At 45.0% G+C, this 19428-nt stretch overlaps 1 protein-coding gene across 1 annotated transcript; it reads left to right on the plus strand.

Moving 5' to 3' along the window:
- Positions 1-255: 255 nt before the first annotated feature.
- Positions 256-2124, plus strand: LOC136522596 (peroxidase 11-like). Its single transcript, XM_066516399.1, has 4 exons — positions 256-541; positions 983-1174; positions 1317-1482; positions 1582-2124. The coding sequence occupies exons 1-4, from the start codon at positions 290-292 to the stop codon at positions 1992-1994; spliced, it is 1023 nt and encodes a 340-aa protein (XP_066372496.1). The 5' UTR covers positions 256-289; the 3' UTR covers positions 1995-2124.
- The last annotated feature ends 17304 nt before the right edge of the window (positions 2125-19428 follow it).

Genomic DNA, 19428 nt, shown 5'->3' on the forward strand with positions numbered 1-19428 from the left:
ACCCATAACCACCAAACGCGCGCTAGTACTGCAAGGTTTGACCGAAGACACATGCAAAGCAAGTTTTGCTGCGAACACAAATACTGATCCTTTCAGCTTGCTTACTCCACCAACCACATGAGAGTTGGTTCATCTCCCTCTTTACCCATACGTTTCTCCATGTGCACCACGTAGCATAGTCTCACATTGTTATTGCTATTGCTATATATATAAAGCCCATGCAGGACCGGAAGCTTGCAACAGAAACATCAGCTAGCTGCTGCCAAGGAAACAGAACAGCTTGAGGACGATGGCCACAGGCGTATTGGGCTGCTTCAGGCCGGCATCGTTTGCCCTCTGCATTTTTTCGTGTCTCCTCCTGGCCGGCGTGCCCTCGCTTGTGGCGGCGCAGGACCCGTCGAAGCTGAGCCTGGAATACTACTCCAAGACGTGCCCCAACGTGGAGCACGTCGTCCGGACGGAGATGGAGTGCGCGGTGCGTGCTGACACGCGCAACGCCGCGCTCATGCTCCGCCTCCATTTCCATGACTGCTTCGTGCAGGTCAGTCCTCTCAGTCAGTTCTCTCTGTTCTTGCACGGTTAGGGCGCGTTTAGATGCAAAAAAAAATTTTGGGTTTTGGTTACTGTAGCACTTTCGTTTGTATTTGGCAATTAGTGTTTAATTATGGACTAATTAGGTTCGAAAGTTTTGTCTCGCGATTTCTCACCCAACTGTGCAATTAGTTTTTTTTCGTCTACATTTAGTACTCCGTGCATGTGCCGCAAGATTCGATGTGATGGACAGTGCGCAAAATTTTTTGGGAACTAAACAGGCCCTTAATTTACTTCACAGTTCACACACTGACCAAACTTCAGCAATGTGCTCCGTGCAAGCTTGTATCATCCCAATGCAGCAACTAGCAGCAAACCTTTATTCTAATTTGTGCAGCAGCTGATGAACATCTGAATCATATTTCTGAACGACGTACGATCGTCCTTGCAGGGCTGCGACGGATCAGTGCTGCTTGACGACACGGCAACCTTGATCGGTGAGAAGCAGGCAGAGCAGAACGTGAACTCGCTGAAAGGTTTCGAGCTGGTCGACAAGATCAAGGCGAAGCTGGAAGCTGAGTGCCCTGGAACCGTTTCCTGCGCAGACCTGCTGGCGATTGCAGCTAGGGACGCCGTTGTGCTGGTAAACCAAACCACATCATATCTATCTACCCGATCTTATTCTATTTTGTGCCTTGTGCAGTACTGTACTGTACTGTACTGTATCCATGCATGTTATATATACTACACATACAGAACTGACGACTGAAAACTATGTCTTGCAGGTTGGTGGGCCTTACTGGGATGTCCCAGTAGGAAGGTTGGATTCCAAGAAGGCGAGCCTGGAACTAGCAAACAACGACATCCCGACTGCTCAGCAAGGCCTCCTCACGCTCATTGCCAAGTTCTGGGAGAAGGGCCTTGACGCCACTGACATGGTGGCCCTCGTCGGTATGCTGCTCCCTCCAATTCCTCTGCCAAAAACTCTTCAGGATTCCAACTCTTGACTAATAATATATAAATAAATGTCTACCACGTGCATATACATAGGATCCCACACGATCGGATTCGCCAGGTGCGCGAATTTCAGGGACAGAATCTACGGCGACTTCGAGCTGACATCCAAGTACAACCCGTCGTCCGAGGCGTACCTCAGCAAGCTCAAGGAGGTGTGCCCGCGGGACGACGGCGACGACAACATCAGCGCCATTGACAGCCACACCTCCGCCGTCTTCGACAACGCCTACTTCGAGACCCTCATCAAGGGCGAGGGCCTCCTCAACTCCGACCAGGAGATGTGGTCCAGCATCGCCGGCTACTCGACCTCCGACACCGTCAACAAGTACTGGGCCGACCCGGAGGCCTTCTTCAAGCAGTTCTCCGACTCCATGGTGAAGATGGGCAACATCACAAACCCTGCCGGCGGCGAGGTCAGGAAGACCTGCAGATTTGTCAACACATAGGATATATATAGGATAATGCTCAAGACTGGAGGAGAAACCCGGTGGTTGTGGTTGTACTTGTACACCTGCCCCTTCTTTTGATGGTTTATTTATGGTGGTTTGCAAAATAAATAACCATTTGATGAGGCTATTGTATTATACATATATAGCATATTATATGTTATTGTGGCACTGTAAACTATGGTTGGCTGCTATGTGAAGATGCGTACACATCTTGGTCTGTGTATATCTGAATTCCACGGGTGATTTGACAGAGCTTTAATCTCTATTTTTGAGCTTTAATAACTCATTCGTTCTTCGGTGAAATGATTCTACTTGATTTTGACGGCGGAGCAGGTGAAAAGTGATTTTGGTGGAGATTAAATAGAGAGCAGTAAGGAGCATATCCATTTTTATCTTCTAATGTAAATAAGAAAGTGATTCTTTTGTGCTCTCCACCAGAATCTGTACGTAGTTTTGCTGTTTGGCTAAGAATAGTGATTGTCAAAGAGAATCTGATCTGAGAACTCTGCCAAATGGCTCCTACATAACCTATCATGTGCACATCAGCGGTGTAGTATATTCATTCCCATGTGATTTTATAACGTCCCTTGTATTCATAAAAGTGCAGCACAAAAGCCAAACAAAACCCTTGAAGTTTTGAGACAAAATTTTCAGTGTATGAGTAAGTATTATTACCTAAGAATGAAAGCGGATTTATCTCTAAACTCACAAATAGACTTATTTTTTAACAAGCTTGCTTGGATCCCTAATCTCACCTAATAACAAACCATTAAATATCTATACTAGCCATACAAGGAAGTTCATACAAAATACTTTTACCACGATCATACATATATTATATCTCATAATATGTGTTTGGAAAAAAAACATTAACACATTGGATCAATCTTCCCAATCCACCTGTCGGTGCAGAATGTGACCAACAAGTAAATATTTGTAGTTTTGCTGTACGTTGTGATCGGATGTGGCATAGCACTCAATGACACAGGGTTTATACTGGTTCAGGCAACGTGCCCTATGTCCAGTTTGAGTCAGTCAGTGACTTTATTCCTGAGCCCAGGTACTCGAAGTTTGCTGTGTGGTTACAAACGGAAGGGAGAAAGATGGTGGGCGCAAGAGGTCCGGTCAGACTCTGGTCTGAAGGGCCAAGAGTGACGGGAGCTCTGCTATGCGCTAAGTGTTTGAGCGTGTGCTCGAGGTTTGAACCTAGTAATTTTGTTGTTGTGTGTGAGTGAACTTATCGATCTCTCTATTGGGAGGGAGCGTATCCCCTTTTATAGATGAAGGGGACGACCTTACAAGCGAGAGAGAGAGGGAGAGTACGCATGCTACTAAGTCTTGTTGCCAACGCCGTCTTGTAGCCCCTGAGCCCTCGGGCGATTCGGGCAGAACGCCTAGGGGGTTTTGTCAGCGGGCAGTTTAGGGATCGGGTGAGACGGAGTCACGGATCCTGGCGTCTGGCGCAGCCGAGGCAATTTTAGGGATCGGGCGAGACGGAGTCACGGATCCTGGCGTCGGGCACAGCTGAGGCAGTTTAGGGATCAGGCGAGACAGAGTCATGGCTCCTGGCGTCGGGCGCAGCCGAGGCAGTTTAGGGATCGGGCAAGATGGAGTCAGGGATCCTGGCGTCGGGCGCAGTCGAGGTAGTTTTAGGGATCGAGCGAGACAGAGTCACGGATCCTAGCGTTGAGCGCAGCCGAGGCAGTTTAGGGATCAGGCGAGATGGAGTCGCGGATCCTGGCGTCGGGCGCACCCGAGGTATTTTTAGAGATCGGGTGAGGCGGAGTCGCGGATCTTGGCGTCGGGCACAGCCGAGGCAGTTTAGGGATCAGGCGAGACGGAGTTGCGGATCCTGGCATCGGGCACAGCCGAGACAATTTTAGGGATCGGGCGAGACAAAGTTACGGATACTGTGGCAGAACCTCCTAAGAAATCGGGCCCACGTGCACCTATCGTTGTCTTAACAGACCTCGGATAGCGTTCACGAGTTCCCAACAACTCAACAGGTTTGTCGGGTGTCCTCGGGAAACCTGAATCATCCACGATTCTCTTTTTCAAACAGGATCCCAATCATAGACATTGCAGATTACAACGGTTTATTCAAATATATATATCAGAGTAAAAGATAGCGGAAGTCTTAAGGTAACATAGTTTACAAACCAGTTGTTTTCAAACTTACAATACCATAAGTGTCATACAACCATAGTAGCGGGATAATATTACATTAACATTATTTATCATACAAACTAGTGCCTTGTCCAAAGGCCATTCATCATTCCTCATCGTCATTGACTTCAAACACAGACATGCAGCAGGGACCAAAAAAAGCCTGCGCATGCGACTCACCTGCAACAAGGGTTAACAAACCCTGAGTACAAAAGTACTCAACAAGACTAACCCGACGTAACAGGGGTGAAAGATTTTAAAGATGCAGGTGTTGGGATGTAGCAAGATTCAAAAGTTCTTTGCCAAAAGCTTACTATTCTTCATCCTATTTTCAAGTTTTACCCCTAAGTCCTTTTAGTTCATTATCTCACTAAATGTACATTTTCCATATTCTATTCCTTCTCATTTCATTCTTGTCTCATATTTTAGTAATTCACCAGTCCTGCGTTGCTTCTGTAATGAATAGAGTCTCCATATCCACGGAGCACCGGCAATTCGAATTGATTCAAGTCCCAGCTGGGGATTCCTTATCACACGACATATGTAGAACTTAATCTTGCATATATCAACCTCACTACCGGATCCTCCTATACTAAGCCGTCTCCACGCCACCCGAGAGCACAGCACACCTCAAATCCGGCCACATTCCAGCCACGAGGGTACACGCTACTCCCGCCATCTCTCCACTCCCAGTGCGTGGGCATTCGTCTTAGCATCGGATTAGCCAAAGTAGGCTTACCAGAGTATGTGACCAGTACTACAAAGTGTCTCGTTCAGAAGATCCACAATGAGTGGCCTTTAAATGACATAGTCAGCAACATTACCCAAAAATTCAAGATAAGTCACCCGACTAGTCTCTAGTTCATTCAACCTTCTTTCTTTCTTTGGCCAGTATGCCATCTTTGATTGTATCAAACTTTTATTTTGAAAGCCTATCATAAAGCATACTAAGCATTCTACGCCTTTGTAAAAGAAAACATCTTCAAGGATGGTAAACAACTAACAAGGTAGGTAATGCATCAAGTAGGTAACATTTGAATTAATCAACTTAATGCAATAAATAACATAAGTGATAAACGTTTCAAAATAAACAAGGTAATGGTTTAATGCTTAAACCAGGGATTGCCTTCGTTGATGACCTCGGGTTCCGGATCAGTACCACAAATATCAAATCCCATGACAACCGGGGATTCTTCCAGAACTTACTCAACTAGAATCGTTTCATTCTTGGGTTCTACACGAAATGATAACATATGCTTTAACATGATGATAATGTAAACATGATGCTTTCACGGTACATGAAATGTAAAAACACCCCGAATACGATTTTCCTTCACGGTACAGTTGCAAGCCAACAAAACCAACCTGCAATCCTACCGTCAAGAACCACACATGTAACTTGACCAAACTGATCTTGAAACTCTACTAGTCACAAAACATGACCAACACAAGATTCAACACTAATCAAACACTTAGGGTTTGCTTTTATTTATTTTTGAATTAATTTGGAAATAAGCCCAAAAATGAACTTGTTCCAATTGACCTCAAAATTTTATGTAAGCTTCCTTATGTCAAATTAGTGTACCAAAACAAATTTCATAATTTTTGGAATTATACAGTGGCCTACAAAAATCATGGAAATTGCATTTATTAATTAATGGAATGAATATTTGAACATTAAAAATTTATTCAAATTTCAAGTTTCAAATTTTTAAACCATACTAGAGCATGTACAGAGGCTACACACAAAATTTCAGAATTTTTGGAGCTATGACTATTTTCCTACAAATTTCCAAAAATTCAGCACTATTCAAAATCAGAAAATAACAAAATGCACTATTCTCTCTCTCTCTCACTGACAGCCGGCCCCCACCTGTCATTCCCAACCTCGGGCATTGACCGTGGCTTCGACGGTGCTGACCGGCGCTAACTTGCCGATGGTGAGCCCAACAGCGACGGCTAAAGCACTAACATGTTCACAAGAGCTAGGCGCATCGATTAGTGGCACTTTGGAGGTTGATTACGACATGGAAAGGCTGACACCGACCATGGCGTACGCGGTGGCACGACAGCGTTACGCCGGCGAAACAAGGCCGGTAACGGTGAAATAGAGAGTTCAGGAAGCATCAGTGGCTCACCCCGATCGTGTTGAAGCAACAAGCGAGACCGGAGAAGCTATGGTGACATGTTTCGACGGTGACCGGGATCACGGCGGAGCGGACCTCGTCGACGACAGCGTTCCGGCGACTGCAGTGGGCAAAACGAGTAGGCAATAGTGGAATAAGCACTACAGCATCGAGACGAAGCCATAGGGTCAACAAGCAAGGGCAACGGCGCACCAGATGATGCTGGCCACGGTGAATCGGAGTTTCCGTTGAGGTCGCCGGCCGCGAGGAAGATGAACGTGGACAGCGAGCTCTCGGCGAAATCAGGCGGTAGCAACAGCTCGGTCGGATGCGCGAGGAGCAGGCGGAACTAGAACACGGCTTTTACGGGGCTTGCTTGCGCTGAGGAGACGAGAGAAGCTCGCTGGAGTTGAGACGGTGGCGTCGGGAAAATAGAGGGAAGGAAGAAAATCCAACGACGTCGTCTGGGTCTTATAGCTCGGCCAGGAGCGCGCGGACTCGACATGCAGCGTGCTCCCCGCACCAGCGCGAAGCCAAGGGCGGTCGCAGGCATGCCTGGAAGGCCGGAGAAAGGACGCCGACGGTGAGGCGGTGGCGTCCTGTGGTTATCTTGATTTTTGAAATATTTATAGTTTTGCCACTTCGTCTATTTTTTCAAATTACTCACAAATTTTCTAAAGAAGTTGAAAATCTCCAAAAATGAAAGTTGCTCAACTTTTCAAATTGTACAACTTTGCTTCAAGGAACATTTTCAAATTCTGCCTCCATTTTGAAATTTGAATTTGGGGTGCATTTGAGCATTTGAATCATTTCAAAATTACTCCAAATTTTATATGTAAACTTGAAAAACTTTGAATACCAAAGTTGATCCTTATAAAATAATCTTCAACTTTCCTTTTTGCCTCAACCCCAAATTCCAAATGGATTTTGAATTAGACAAAAGGGGCAAAAAGGACCTTTATGATTTGAATTTGAATTCAAATTTGATTTGTTTACCTTTTTACTTTAACTTTGATTTTTGACCAGTAACATGGCCCATTAGGGTTATTTGAGTCAAATGACACATGGCCTCACATGATCACATGAAATTTGACCCTTGTGGTCATGATCTTTATTTAGGGTTTTGAATCACATAACATAAAATAACAACATTATGAAATAAACCTTATTTAGTGAATGCATTCAAAAATTTATACTTTATGAATGCTTTGCAATGCACATGATGACATGTCAAATTTTAGTGCTAGGTCAAAACACCAGAGGTGTTACAACCCTTCCCCCTTAAAGAAATCTTGTCCCGAGATTTAAAACCTAAGGCTAAGTAATGGAAAAGGAAATGTGTCAAGCTAACACATCATAACTTTATTCAAAATGCTAGTGAGGGGTTTTCCATTCTGTTGACAAATGAGACAAGTTACAATATAGACAAGGTATTGCAACTAGATAGAAGCGAAGAAGTCAGGCAAGTTTTCTTCTAAGTAATCCTCGGACTCCCAAGTAGCTTCATCTTCAGTGTGATGATTCCATTGTACTTTGTAGAACTTGATTGTACGTCTTTGAGTGACTCGATCTTTCTGATCTAAGACTCTAATGGGGTACTCGGCATAAGTCAAATCAGGTTCTAGTTCTACATCACCAAAGTCGATCACTTGGTCAGGTACTTGAAGACACTTCTTTAACTGAGATACATGAAAGATATCATGCACCGCTGACATGTGATCTGGTAGCTTGACACGATAGGCGACCGGTCCACATCGTTGTTGGATCTGAAAAGGGCCGACATAACAGGGTGCCAACTTTCCCCGAATCCCAAAACGATGAACTCCTTTCATCGGTGATACCTTGAGGTAGACATGATTTCCCACTTTGAATTCTAGCGGTCATCTCCTCTTATCAGCATAACTTTTCTGTCGGGATTGAGCTACCTTCATATTGGCTTGTATGAGTTTAACTTTCTCTTCAGCTTCCTTGACCACATCTGGTCCAAAGAACCAACGTTCTCTAGCTTCTGACCAATTTAAAGGTGTCTGGCATCTACGGCCATACAGTGCTTCGAATGGTGCCATTTTAATGCTCTCTTGATGGCTATTGTTATATGAGAATTCAGCTAAGGGAAGGCATTCATCCCATTTAGCACCATAGGAAAGGACACATGCTCTTAACATATCTTCAAGAATTTGATTTACCCATTCAGTCTGTCCATCTGTTTACGGATGATAAGCAGAACTACGGATAAGTTTGGTTCCCAAAGACTCATGTAGACTTTTCCAACACTTGGATATGAGCAATGACCCTCTGTCAAAGACAATGGTCTTGGGTGCCCAATGCAGACTGAAGATTCTATCAAGATACAGCTTTGCATACTGTTCCGCTCGATATTTATCTCTGACCGGTAAGAAATGAGCTATCTTAGTTAGGCTATCAACAATAACCCATATTGAATTGTAGCCTGCAGATGTCCTGGGCAATCCCACGATGAAGTCCATACAAATATCTTCCCACTTCCAGGATGGAACTGGCAGTGAATGTAATGGACCTGCAGTCTTCATATGAACCGCTTTGACTCTCTGACAAATATCACACTTGGCCACATATTGAGCTATTTCTATTTTCATTTTGGTCCACCAATATCTCTTTCTCAGATCATGATACATTTTGTTGCTACCCGGATGAATGGAGTATCTTGTAGAATGAGCGTCATCAAGAATCTGCTTTCGTAGCTCTAGATTTTTGGGTTTTACCAATCTATCCTTGAACCATACAACATCTGATTCATCAATCTTGAAACATGTTGGTTTTCCAGATCTGACTTTATCCTTGATATGGGCTATGCCCTTACTTTTCCATTGAGCATCAATGATATGATCTTTGATAGTGGACTCAACTGCAATATTGGACAGGGAACCTTGTTCTATGATTTATAAATTCAGATGCTCCATCTCTTGACACAATGTTCGTTGCATAGGTTCTACAATCAGACAATGACAATGACTCTTGCGACTCAGGGCATCGGCAACCACATTAGCCTTGCCCGGATGATAATGCACTTCTAAGTCATAATCTTTGATAAGTTCTAACCATCTTCTTTGCCTCATATTCAACTCTGACTGAGTGAAGATGTATTTCAAGCTTTTGTGATCCATATAGATATGACAGATATTGCCCAATAAATAATGTCGCCAAATCTTGAGTGCATAAACAACAGCGGCTAATTCAAGATCATGGGTAGGATAATGTTCTTCATGCTTCTTGAGTTGTCTGGAAGCGTATGCTATGACTCTGCCTTCTTGCATCAGAACACAGCCAATACCAATTCTGGATGCATCACAATAGATATCAAATGGCCTCTCAATATCCGGTTGTGATAATACTGGTGCAGTTGTTAGCAATTGCTTCAATGTCTGAAAGGCCTTATCATATTCTGTTGACCATACAAACTTAGTTTGATTTTTCACCAGTCCAGTAATTGGCTTCGCAATTCTGGAGAAGTCAGGGATGAACCGACGATAATACCCTGCCAACCCCAGAAAACTACGAACTTGATGAATAGTGATAGGTGCTTTCTAGTTAAGGACTTCTTCTACCTTGCTCGGATCAATAGCTATTCCACCAGCAAATAGCACATGACCTAGAGATTGTACTTCCTCCAACCAAAATGCACATTTACTGAATTTGGCATATAGTTGGTGATCTCTTAATCTTTGTAGAACAATGCGGAGATGTTCCGCATATTCCTCTTTGCTCTTAGAATAGATAAGAATGTCATCAATGAACACCACGACAAACTTACCCAACTCAGGCATGAAAACTGAGTTCATCAGGTACATGAAATGAGCCGGGGCATTGGTCAGCCCAAAAGACATGACTAGATACTCATAAAGACCATATCGGGTAGTAAATGCTGTCTTTGGCATATCTTCTCGTCTGATCTTAATCTGGTGATAGCCTGATCTTAAGTCTATCTTCGAGAATACCTTAGCTCCCGCAAGTTGATCAAACAGCAAATCAATTCGGGGTAAGGGGTATTTGTTCTTTATGGTGACTTCATTTAATGGCCGATAGTCAACACATAACCTTAAGGTTTGGTCCTTCTTCTTCACGAAGATAGCAGGGCATCCCCAAGGTGATGAACTGGGTTGAATGAAACCCTTGTCTAACAACTCTTGTAGTTGCATTTTTAATTCTGCTAGTTCTTCGGGTGGCATCCTATATGCTCTTCTAGACACTAGTGCTGTTCCTGGTTTCAGATCAATTCTAAACTCTACCTCTCGATCTGGTGGCAGACTAGGCAGATCATCGGGAAAGACATCCGTAAACTCACATACCACTGAAATTTTCTCGGCTTCTTCAACAATAGTTGCACAGACTGTTTCCACTGTACTCTTAGGAAAGAGAAGTTGGATGAGAAGTTGGGTTTTGCTGTCAGGTGCATTTACCCTTATGGTTCTACGCAGGACATCTATGATAGCCCCGTGTTGGGTTAACCAGTTCATACCAAGGATCACATCTATATCTTGATCCTTTAATATCAGCATATTGGTAGGGAACTCATAACCTCCCAAATCAATAGGTACATGCTGAACTACCTCCCTTGTATAGATTCGTCCCCCAGGCGACTGTATATGATAAGGTTCTTTTGTTTCCCCAATAGCTATCCCATGCTTCACAACAAATGTATAATTGATGAATGTATGGGATGCACCAGAATCAAATAAGGTAATTGCAGGATGCTTAGCAATGGGAAACATACCCATCATTACTAGTTCTCCTTCTGGAATAGATTCCACCTGAGTATAGAAGACCCTTCCAGTTTTCTTCTTAGCCTGACCCTTCTGACTATTCTGAGCATTGCCCTTGTACTAATTCTGAGCTTGAGTAACAGGGGCTTTGGGTGCATCAAGATTATTCTTCCTGGGATACGGACATTCTCGTGAAAAGTGTCCGGGTTTACCACAATTATAGCATGGATAATTATGATTCTGGGGAGTAGCATTGCGGTTTGCATTATTTGTATTATTTTGCTGCTGCGGTGCTTGATGAGGATAAGGCGTATTAGTTGCAGGGCGAATAAAGATTTGCTGCCTGCCTTGGCCTTGTTGTGGGTGGAATGGTGCACGGCCATGATTTTGAGGATGGTAGACTATCTTTTGACGCTTTCCACTCGGCGATCCGAAAGCAGATATTTTCTTTTTCTTCGCCTCCTTGTGTTGGCAGTAATTCTCCTCCAAAGCGATAGCAATGTTGATTGTCTCATAATAAGTTGCGTTACCACAAGTTGCCATCATGGTCTGAAGTTTAGTGTTCAGGCCTCTAAGAAAATGATTCTTCTTCTTCTTGTCAATATTCACATACTCTATAGCATACTACGACAGGTGATTGAAGCGCCCAACATAATGCATCACCGGGTGCTCCCCTTGCTTAAGAGCCAAGAACTCTTCTAACTTCATGGTCATCACACCGTCTGGAATATAGTGTGCCCTAAAAGCATCCTTGAACTCCCTCCAGGTGATTTGGTGACCAGCGGGCTATACTGCTACCAAATTTGCCCACCAAGCACCAGCAGCTCCTCAGAGTTGCTGTGCTGCAAACCTGGGTTTCTAAATCTCGGTACAGTGAATCAGCTCAAACTTTTGCTCTATTGTCCTTAGCCAATCATCAGCTTCTAGAGGCTCTTCTGCCTTAGAGAACACAGGCGGACGGGTGTCAGTAAAATCAACATAGGTTGACTCATCATTTCCATTATTACGACGACCACGATTAGGGTATGGTGCTTGTTAGTTCTACGCCAATTCCCTTAACAACCTAGCATTCTCTGCCGTTGCATTGACGAGTGCGGCTATGGCATCTGCCATAGTCGAAGGCATTGGTGGAGGATTTGGGCACTCATCATCGTCATGCGAGCCACTAGCACCAGTTCGGGTGATAGGATGAGGCATCTGTTAGAGAAACACTTTTACTTATATTATTCTTTATTGAAAGCATTTAAAAGGTTTCAAGCTACAAAGGGTTACTTATTTAAATTACATGTCTTGTATCCCACAAGACAACCCTGGTTTACTAGGGAAGCAGTAAAGGAACTATTACTACTCCGAGCTCTTAGTCATCGGCATCTGTGCCCATACTAGACGAAACCTCATCTTCATCTGAGAAGTACACTAACTCCTCAGGATCCTCCTCTTCATTCTCGACTTCTCCTGGATCTACAATCATTTCTTCATCTATAACTTCACCATCCCCATGAGGAGGATGAAGTTGAGCATACAGCATGTGGACATTCTCATGAAGAATGGCATTATCCATCTCCAAGTCCTCTATGTAGAACTCCAACTCATGGACGCGTTCATTGGCCACATCCTCTCATGTCCAGGCTTCATTCCGTAGCTCCATGGTCATGGTGATGCCCCTTTGCATTTCCGCCAGCTCCTCTTGATCTTTGGCATGAGCTCAACGAAGAGTGTTGAGCTCCTTGGTAAGGTTCTCAATGGTGGCGGGATGCTTGAAGATCCTTCATCTCCTAGGGTCTTGGGACTTCCTTCACCAAGCTCATGGTTTCGTGGTGCCTACTGGTGACGAGGGACTCCATGAGGTCTGGTGGACTTGCGTGCGGTTACCTTGGTCTTTGCCATAGCCTGTAGAATTTAGGGTAGGACTATAAGAATAGCTTGAGGATAACAGAGGTTAGCAAGAATGGGATTGACATTACTTACCCAACCACTTCTTAAGGGGAATATTATGCAAAGTGTTCAAGCATGATGCATGAATCGATCTTACGAATCTAGGTACAAAAGATTTATATAATCATAAGTACTAGATTTTTAATACATAGGACAAACCTAATTATATTATCCGCTACAAACTTTCAAATAAGACAGGATTGTGGCTAGATCAAAGGTAAGAAGAAAGAAATTTGAACTTTAAAATATCAAGGTTACTTTCTTTGATCCAAATTAATTTGAAGGTTTTCCAAAGTAACCTACAATGATCTTAGATGGGAACTGCTCTGATACCAGCTATGGCAGAACCTCCTAAGAAATCAGGCCCACGTGCACCTATCGTTGTCTTAACAGACCTCGGATAGCGTTCACGAGTTCCCAACAACTCAACAGGTCTGTCGGGTGTCCTCAGGAAACCCGAATCATCCACGATTCTCTTTTTCAAACAGGATCCCAATCACAGACATTGCAGATTACAACAGTTTATTCAAATATATACATCAGAGTAAAAGATAGCAGAAGTCTTAAGGTAACATAGTTTACAAACCAGTTGTTTTCAAACTTACAATACCATAAGTGTCATACAACCATAGTAGCGGGATAATATTACATTAACATTATTTATCATACAAACTAGTGCCTTGTCCAAAGGCCATTCATCATTCCTCATCGTCATTGACTTCAAACATAGACATGCAGCAGGGACCAAAACAAGCCTGCGCATGCGACTCACCTGCAACAAGGGTTAACAAACCCTGAGTACAAAAGTACTCAACAAGACTAACCCGACGTAATAGGGGTGAAAGATTTTAAAGATGCAGGTGTTGGGACAAGGTAAGGATGTAGCAAGATTCAAAAGTTCTTTGCCAAAAGCTTACTATTCTTCATCCTATTTTCAAGTTTTACCCCTAAGTCCTTTTAGTTCATTATCTCACTAAATGTACATTTCCCATATTCCATTCCTTCTCATTCCATTCTTTTCTCATATTTTAGTAATTCACCAGTCCTGCATTGCTTCTGTAATGAATCGAGTCTCCATATCCGCGGAGCATCGGCAATTCGAATTGATTCAAGTCCCAAATGGGGATTCCTTATCACACGACATATGTAGAACTTAATCTTGCATATATCAACCTCGCTACCGGATCCTCCTATACTAAGCCGTCTCCATGCCACCCGAGAGCACAGCACACCTCAAATCCGGCCACATTCCAGCCACGAGGGTACACGCTACTCCCGCCATCTCTCCACTCCCAGTGTGTGGGCATTCGTCTTAGCATCAGATTAGACGAAGTAGGCTTACCGGAGTATGTGACCAGTACTACAAAGTGTCTCGTTCAGAAGATCCACAATGAGTGGCCATTTAAACGACATAGTCGGCAACATTACCCAAAATTCAAGATAAGTCACTCGACTAGTCTCTAGTTCATTCAACCTTCTTTCTTTCTTTGGCCAGTATACCATCTTTGATTGTATCAAACTTTTATTTTGAAAGCCTATCATAAAGCATACTAAGCATTCTACGCCTTTGTAAAAGAAAACATCTTCAAGGATGGTAAACAACTAACAAGGTAGGTAATGCATCAAGTAGGTAACATTTGAATTAATCAACTTAATGCAATAAGTAACATAAGTGATAAACTTTTCAAAATAAACAAGGTAATGGTTTAATGCTTAAATCGGGGATTGCCTTCGTTGACGACCTCGGGTTCCGGATCAGTACCACAAATATCAAATCCCGTGACAACCGGGGATTCTTCTAGAACTTGCTCAACTAGAATCGTTTCACTCTCGGGTTCTACACGAAATGATAACATATGCTTTAACATGATGATAATGTAAACATGATGCTTTCACGGTACATGAAATGTAAAAACACCCCGAATACGATTTTCCTTCATGGTACAGTTGCAAGCCAACAAAACCAACCTGCAATCCTACCATCAAGAACCACACATGTAACTTGACCAAACTGATCTTGAAACTCTACTAGTCACAAAACATGACCAACACAAGATTCAACACTAATCAAACACTTAGGGTTTGCTTTTATTTATTTTTGAATTAATTTAGAAATAAGCCCAAAAATGAACTTGTTCCAATTGACCTCAAAATTTTATGTAAGCTTCCTTATGTCAAATTAGTGTACCAAAACAAATTTCATAATTTTTGGAATTATACAGTGGCCTACAAAAATCATGGAATTTACATTTATTAATTAATGGAATGAATATTTGAACATTAAAAATTTATTCAAATTTCAAGTTTCAAATTTTTAAACCATACTAGAGCATGTACAGAGGCTACACACAAAATTTCAGAATTTTTGGAGCTATGATTATTTTCCTACAAATTTCCAAAGATTCAGCACTATTCAAAATCAGAAAATAACAAAATGCACTATTCTCTCTCTCTCTCTCTCACTGACAGCCGGCCCCCACCTATCATCCCCAACCTTGGGCATTGACCGTGGCTTCAACGGCGCTGACCGGCGCTAACTCGCCGACGGTGAGCCCAACAGCGATGGCCAAAGCACTAACATGTTCACAAGAGCTAGGCGCATCGATTAGTGGCACTTTGGAGGTTGATTACGACATGGAACAAGGCTGACACCGGCCATGGCGGACGCGGTGGCACGGCAGTGTTACGCCGGCGAAACAAGGCCGGTAACGGTGAAACAGAGAGTTCAAGAAGCATCAGTTGCTCACCCCGATCGTGTTGAAGCAACAAGCGAGACCGGAGAAGCTATGGTGACGCGTTTCGACGGTGACCGGGATCACGGCGGAGCGAACCTCGTCGACGACAGCGTTCCAGCGACTGCAGTGGGCAAAACGAGCAGGCAATAGTGGAATAAGCACTATAGCATCAAGACGAAGCCATAGGGTCAACAAGCAAGGGCAACGGCTCACCGGATGATGCTGGCCATGGTGAATCGGAGTTTTCGTTGAGGTTGCCGGCCGCGAGGAAGATGAACGTGGACAGCGAGCTCTCGGCGAAATCAGGCGGTAGCAACAGCTCGGTCGGATGCGCAAGGGGCAGGCGGAACTGGAACACGGCTTTTACAGTTCTTGCTTGCGCTGAGGAGACGAGAGAAGTTCGCCGGAGTTGAGACGACGGCGTCGAGAAAACAGAGGGAAGGAAGAAAATCCAACGACGTCGTCTGGGTCTTATAGCTCGGCCAGGAGCGCGCGGACTCGACACGCAGCGTGCTCCCCGCGCCAGCGCGAAGCCAAGGGCGGTCGCAGGCGCGCCTGGAAGGCCGGAGAAAGGACGCCGGCGGTGAGGCGGTGGCGTCCTGTGGTTATCTTGATTTTTGAAATATTTACAGTTTTGCCACTGCGTCTATTTTTCAAATTACTCACAAATTTTCTAAAGAAGTTGAAAATCTCTAAAAATGAAAGTTGCTCAACTTTTCAAATTCTACTACTTTGCTTCAAGGAACATTTTCAAATTCTGCCTCCATTTTGAAATTTGAATTTGGGGTGTATTTGAGCATTTGAATCATTTCAAAATTACTCCAAATTTTATATGTAAACTTGAAAAACTTTGAATACCAAAGTTGATCCTTATAAAATAATCTTCAACTTTGCTTTTTGCCTCAACCCCAAATTCCAAATGGATTTTGAATTAGACAAAAGGGGCAAAAATGACCTTTATGATTTGAATTTGAATTCAAATTTGATTTGTTTACCTTTTTACTTTAACTTTGATTTTTGACCAGTAACATGGCCCATTAGGGTTATTTGAGTCAAATGACACATGGCCTCACATGATCACATGAAATTTGACCCTTGTGGTCATGATCTTTATTTAGGGTTTTGAATCACATCACATGAAATAAACCTTATTTAGTGAATGCATTCAAAATTTTCTACTTTTTGAATGCTTTGCAATGCACATGATGACATGTCAAATTTTAGTGCTAGGTCAAAACACCAGAGGTGTTTCAGATACTGGCGTCGAGTGCAGCCGAGGCAGTTTTTGGATCGGGCGAGACGGAGTCATGGATCCTAGCGTCGAGCGTAGCTGAGGCAGTTTAGGGATTGGGTGAGACAGAGTCGCGGATCCTGGCATCGGGCGCTGCCGAGGCAGTTTTAGGCATCAGGCGAGACAGAGTCATGGATCCTAGTGTCGGGCGCAGCTGAGGCAGTTTTAGGGATCGGGTGAGACGGAGTCGCGAATCTTGGCGTCGGGCGCAGCCAAGGCGGTTTAGGGATCAGGGGAGCTGGAGTCGCGGATCCTGCTGTCGGGCACAGCTGAGGCAGTTTTAGAGATCGGGTGAGACGAAGTCACAGATCTTGGCGTCGGGCGTAGCCGAGGTAGTTTTAGGGATCGGGCGAGACGGAGTCGCGGATCCTGGCGTCGGGCACAGTCGAGGCAGTTTAGGGATCGGGCGAGAGGGAGTCACGAATCTAGGCGTCGGGCGCAGCTGATGCAGTTTTAGGGATCAGGCGAGATAGAGTCATAGATCCTGGCATCGGGCGCAACCGAGGCAGTTTAGGGATCGGGTGAGACGGTGTCGCGGATCCTGGCGTCGGGTGCAGCCAAGGCAGTTTTTGGATCAGGCGAGATGGATATTGTGGATCCTGGCATTGGGCGTAGCCGAGGTAGTTTAGGGATCGGGCAAGACGGAGTCGCGGATCATAGCATCAGGCGCAGCCAAGGCAGCTTTTGGGATCGGGTGAGATAGAATCACGAATCCTGGCGTCGGGCGTAGCCGAGGCAGTTTAGGGATTGGGCGAGACAGAGTCGTGGATCCTGGCATCGGGCGCAGTCGATGCAATTTTAGGGATCGAGCAAGACGGAGTCACGGATCCTTGCCTCGGGCATAGCCGAGGTAGTTTTTGGGATCGGGCGAGACGGAGTCACGGATCCTGGCGTCGGGCGCAGCTGACGCAGTTTAGGGATTGAGCGAAATGGAGTCGCGGATCCTGGCGTTGGGCGTAGTTGAGGCAATTTTAGGGATTGGGCGAGATGGAGTCGCGGATCCTGGCATCGGGCACCTTGAGCCCCTGAGCCCGGTTGGGCTTGGTAGGGGTTAGGTTGGGTTGGAGTTTTTGTGCATTACCTCGTCCATGCTTTTTCACAACCGGAGGGGCTGAGCTAATGTTGCTTGCCCCGATGTCTCGAGTGATTCGCTTGGTGAGCTCGCTAACAGGCACGTTCGAGTGAAATCTAGGTCCATCGTTCGTGACGGGGCCGGCATAGCTCTCATGTGGCATTCCACTGCTCCTTAACCTACAACCCGGCAGATGCCTGGGTCGTTCTGGAGACCGAACCAGTGGCCCGCTGGCCTCCCCTCGATGGAGATTCTGTGGCTTTGGCTCGAGGTTAGGATTGAATGAGAAGGTTGAGATGACCCTGTCTGCTTTGGGGCAGACTAGGCGAGGGCCACTCAAGGCTCATCTGCATGTTCTCCCCTAGCTCTGTTTGACGCGAGGTAGCCTCAAGCCCTTCGTGGGCTAGCCTTCGAACCCTGATCGGTCGTTGCTCATGCTGAATGAAGCAACTACCGCTTCGTGACGCAACATGGAGTGTTGTGATGCATTTAACTGCATATGCGATGCCTCGAATGTATGGAATGAATGAATGCATGTATAGATGAGTGAATGACAGCAGATGAATGAATGTTTATATAAAGAAATAGTGGGGGTTGGTAATATTACCTTGATGACTTGAGTGACGGGGTTTGAGGAGCTCCTATCGGATATGTCCGACCAGGATCCGTGGTTGTCGTTCGTGATAGAGTTGGCATGGCCCACATGGGGCGTCCCTCTACTCCTTACCTATCTCTCAGCGTTTGCCTGAGCCGTCTGATTGACTTAGGAAGCCCATTGGTCTCTCTTGGCAGAGATCCCATCATTGGGCCTTTCTAAGTCCTGCCTGGGAAGGCGGAGGGCTACCTGCATGCAGTGGTGCCTTGTTTCTTGAGCCCAGCGTGTGGTAGTGGTGGGCCATATCTAGGCCATGTCCCATCTGACCAGGTGTCATTTCATCGAGTAGGGTGCATCCCATCGGTCAGGGTGCATCCCATCGTATCCCATCCACATTGAATGGGGGAAGAGAGAGGTTTTTTCACCCCTGTCATTTCGCCTTTCCCCAATCGCTACGCCTTTCCCAACTGCTGTGCCTCTTTCTTTGTGTAGGGGAAGGGAGAGGGCTTCCGTTCCTTTCCTTCGCCTATTCCTCATCTGCCGCCTCTTCTCCTTCTTCCTTCTCACCAAGAGTGTTTGAGTGCCATGGTGGTTCCTTGGAGAGAAAAGGGGAGAGCGAGGGAGAGGAGAAAACTCATAGATCCATTTGTTAACCCAGAGCGCAATGTTGAGCCGGAGGTCATCCGTCATGAGGGAGTCGGTGCTAGCTGCCTTCACCGAGAAGGGGTTTCTATAGTCGAAGGAGGTGGCGCACTGGAGGGCTCCTGTGGGG

Source organism: Miscanthus floridulus, chromosome 18 (assembly GCF_019320115.1).
Source record: "Miscanthus floridulus cultivar M001 chromosome 18, ASM1932011v1, whole genome shotgun sequence".
Classification (NCBI taxonomy): Eukaryota; Viridiplantae; Streptophyta; class Magnoliopsida; order Poales; family Poaceae; genus Miscanthus; species Miscanthus floridulus.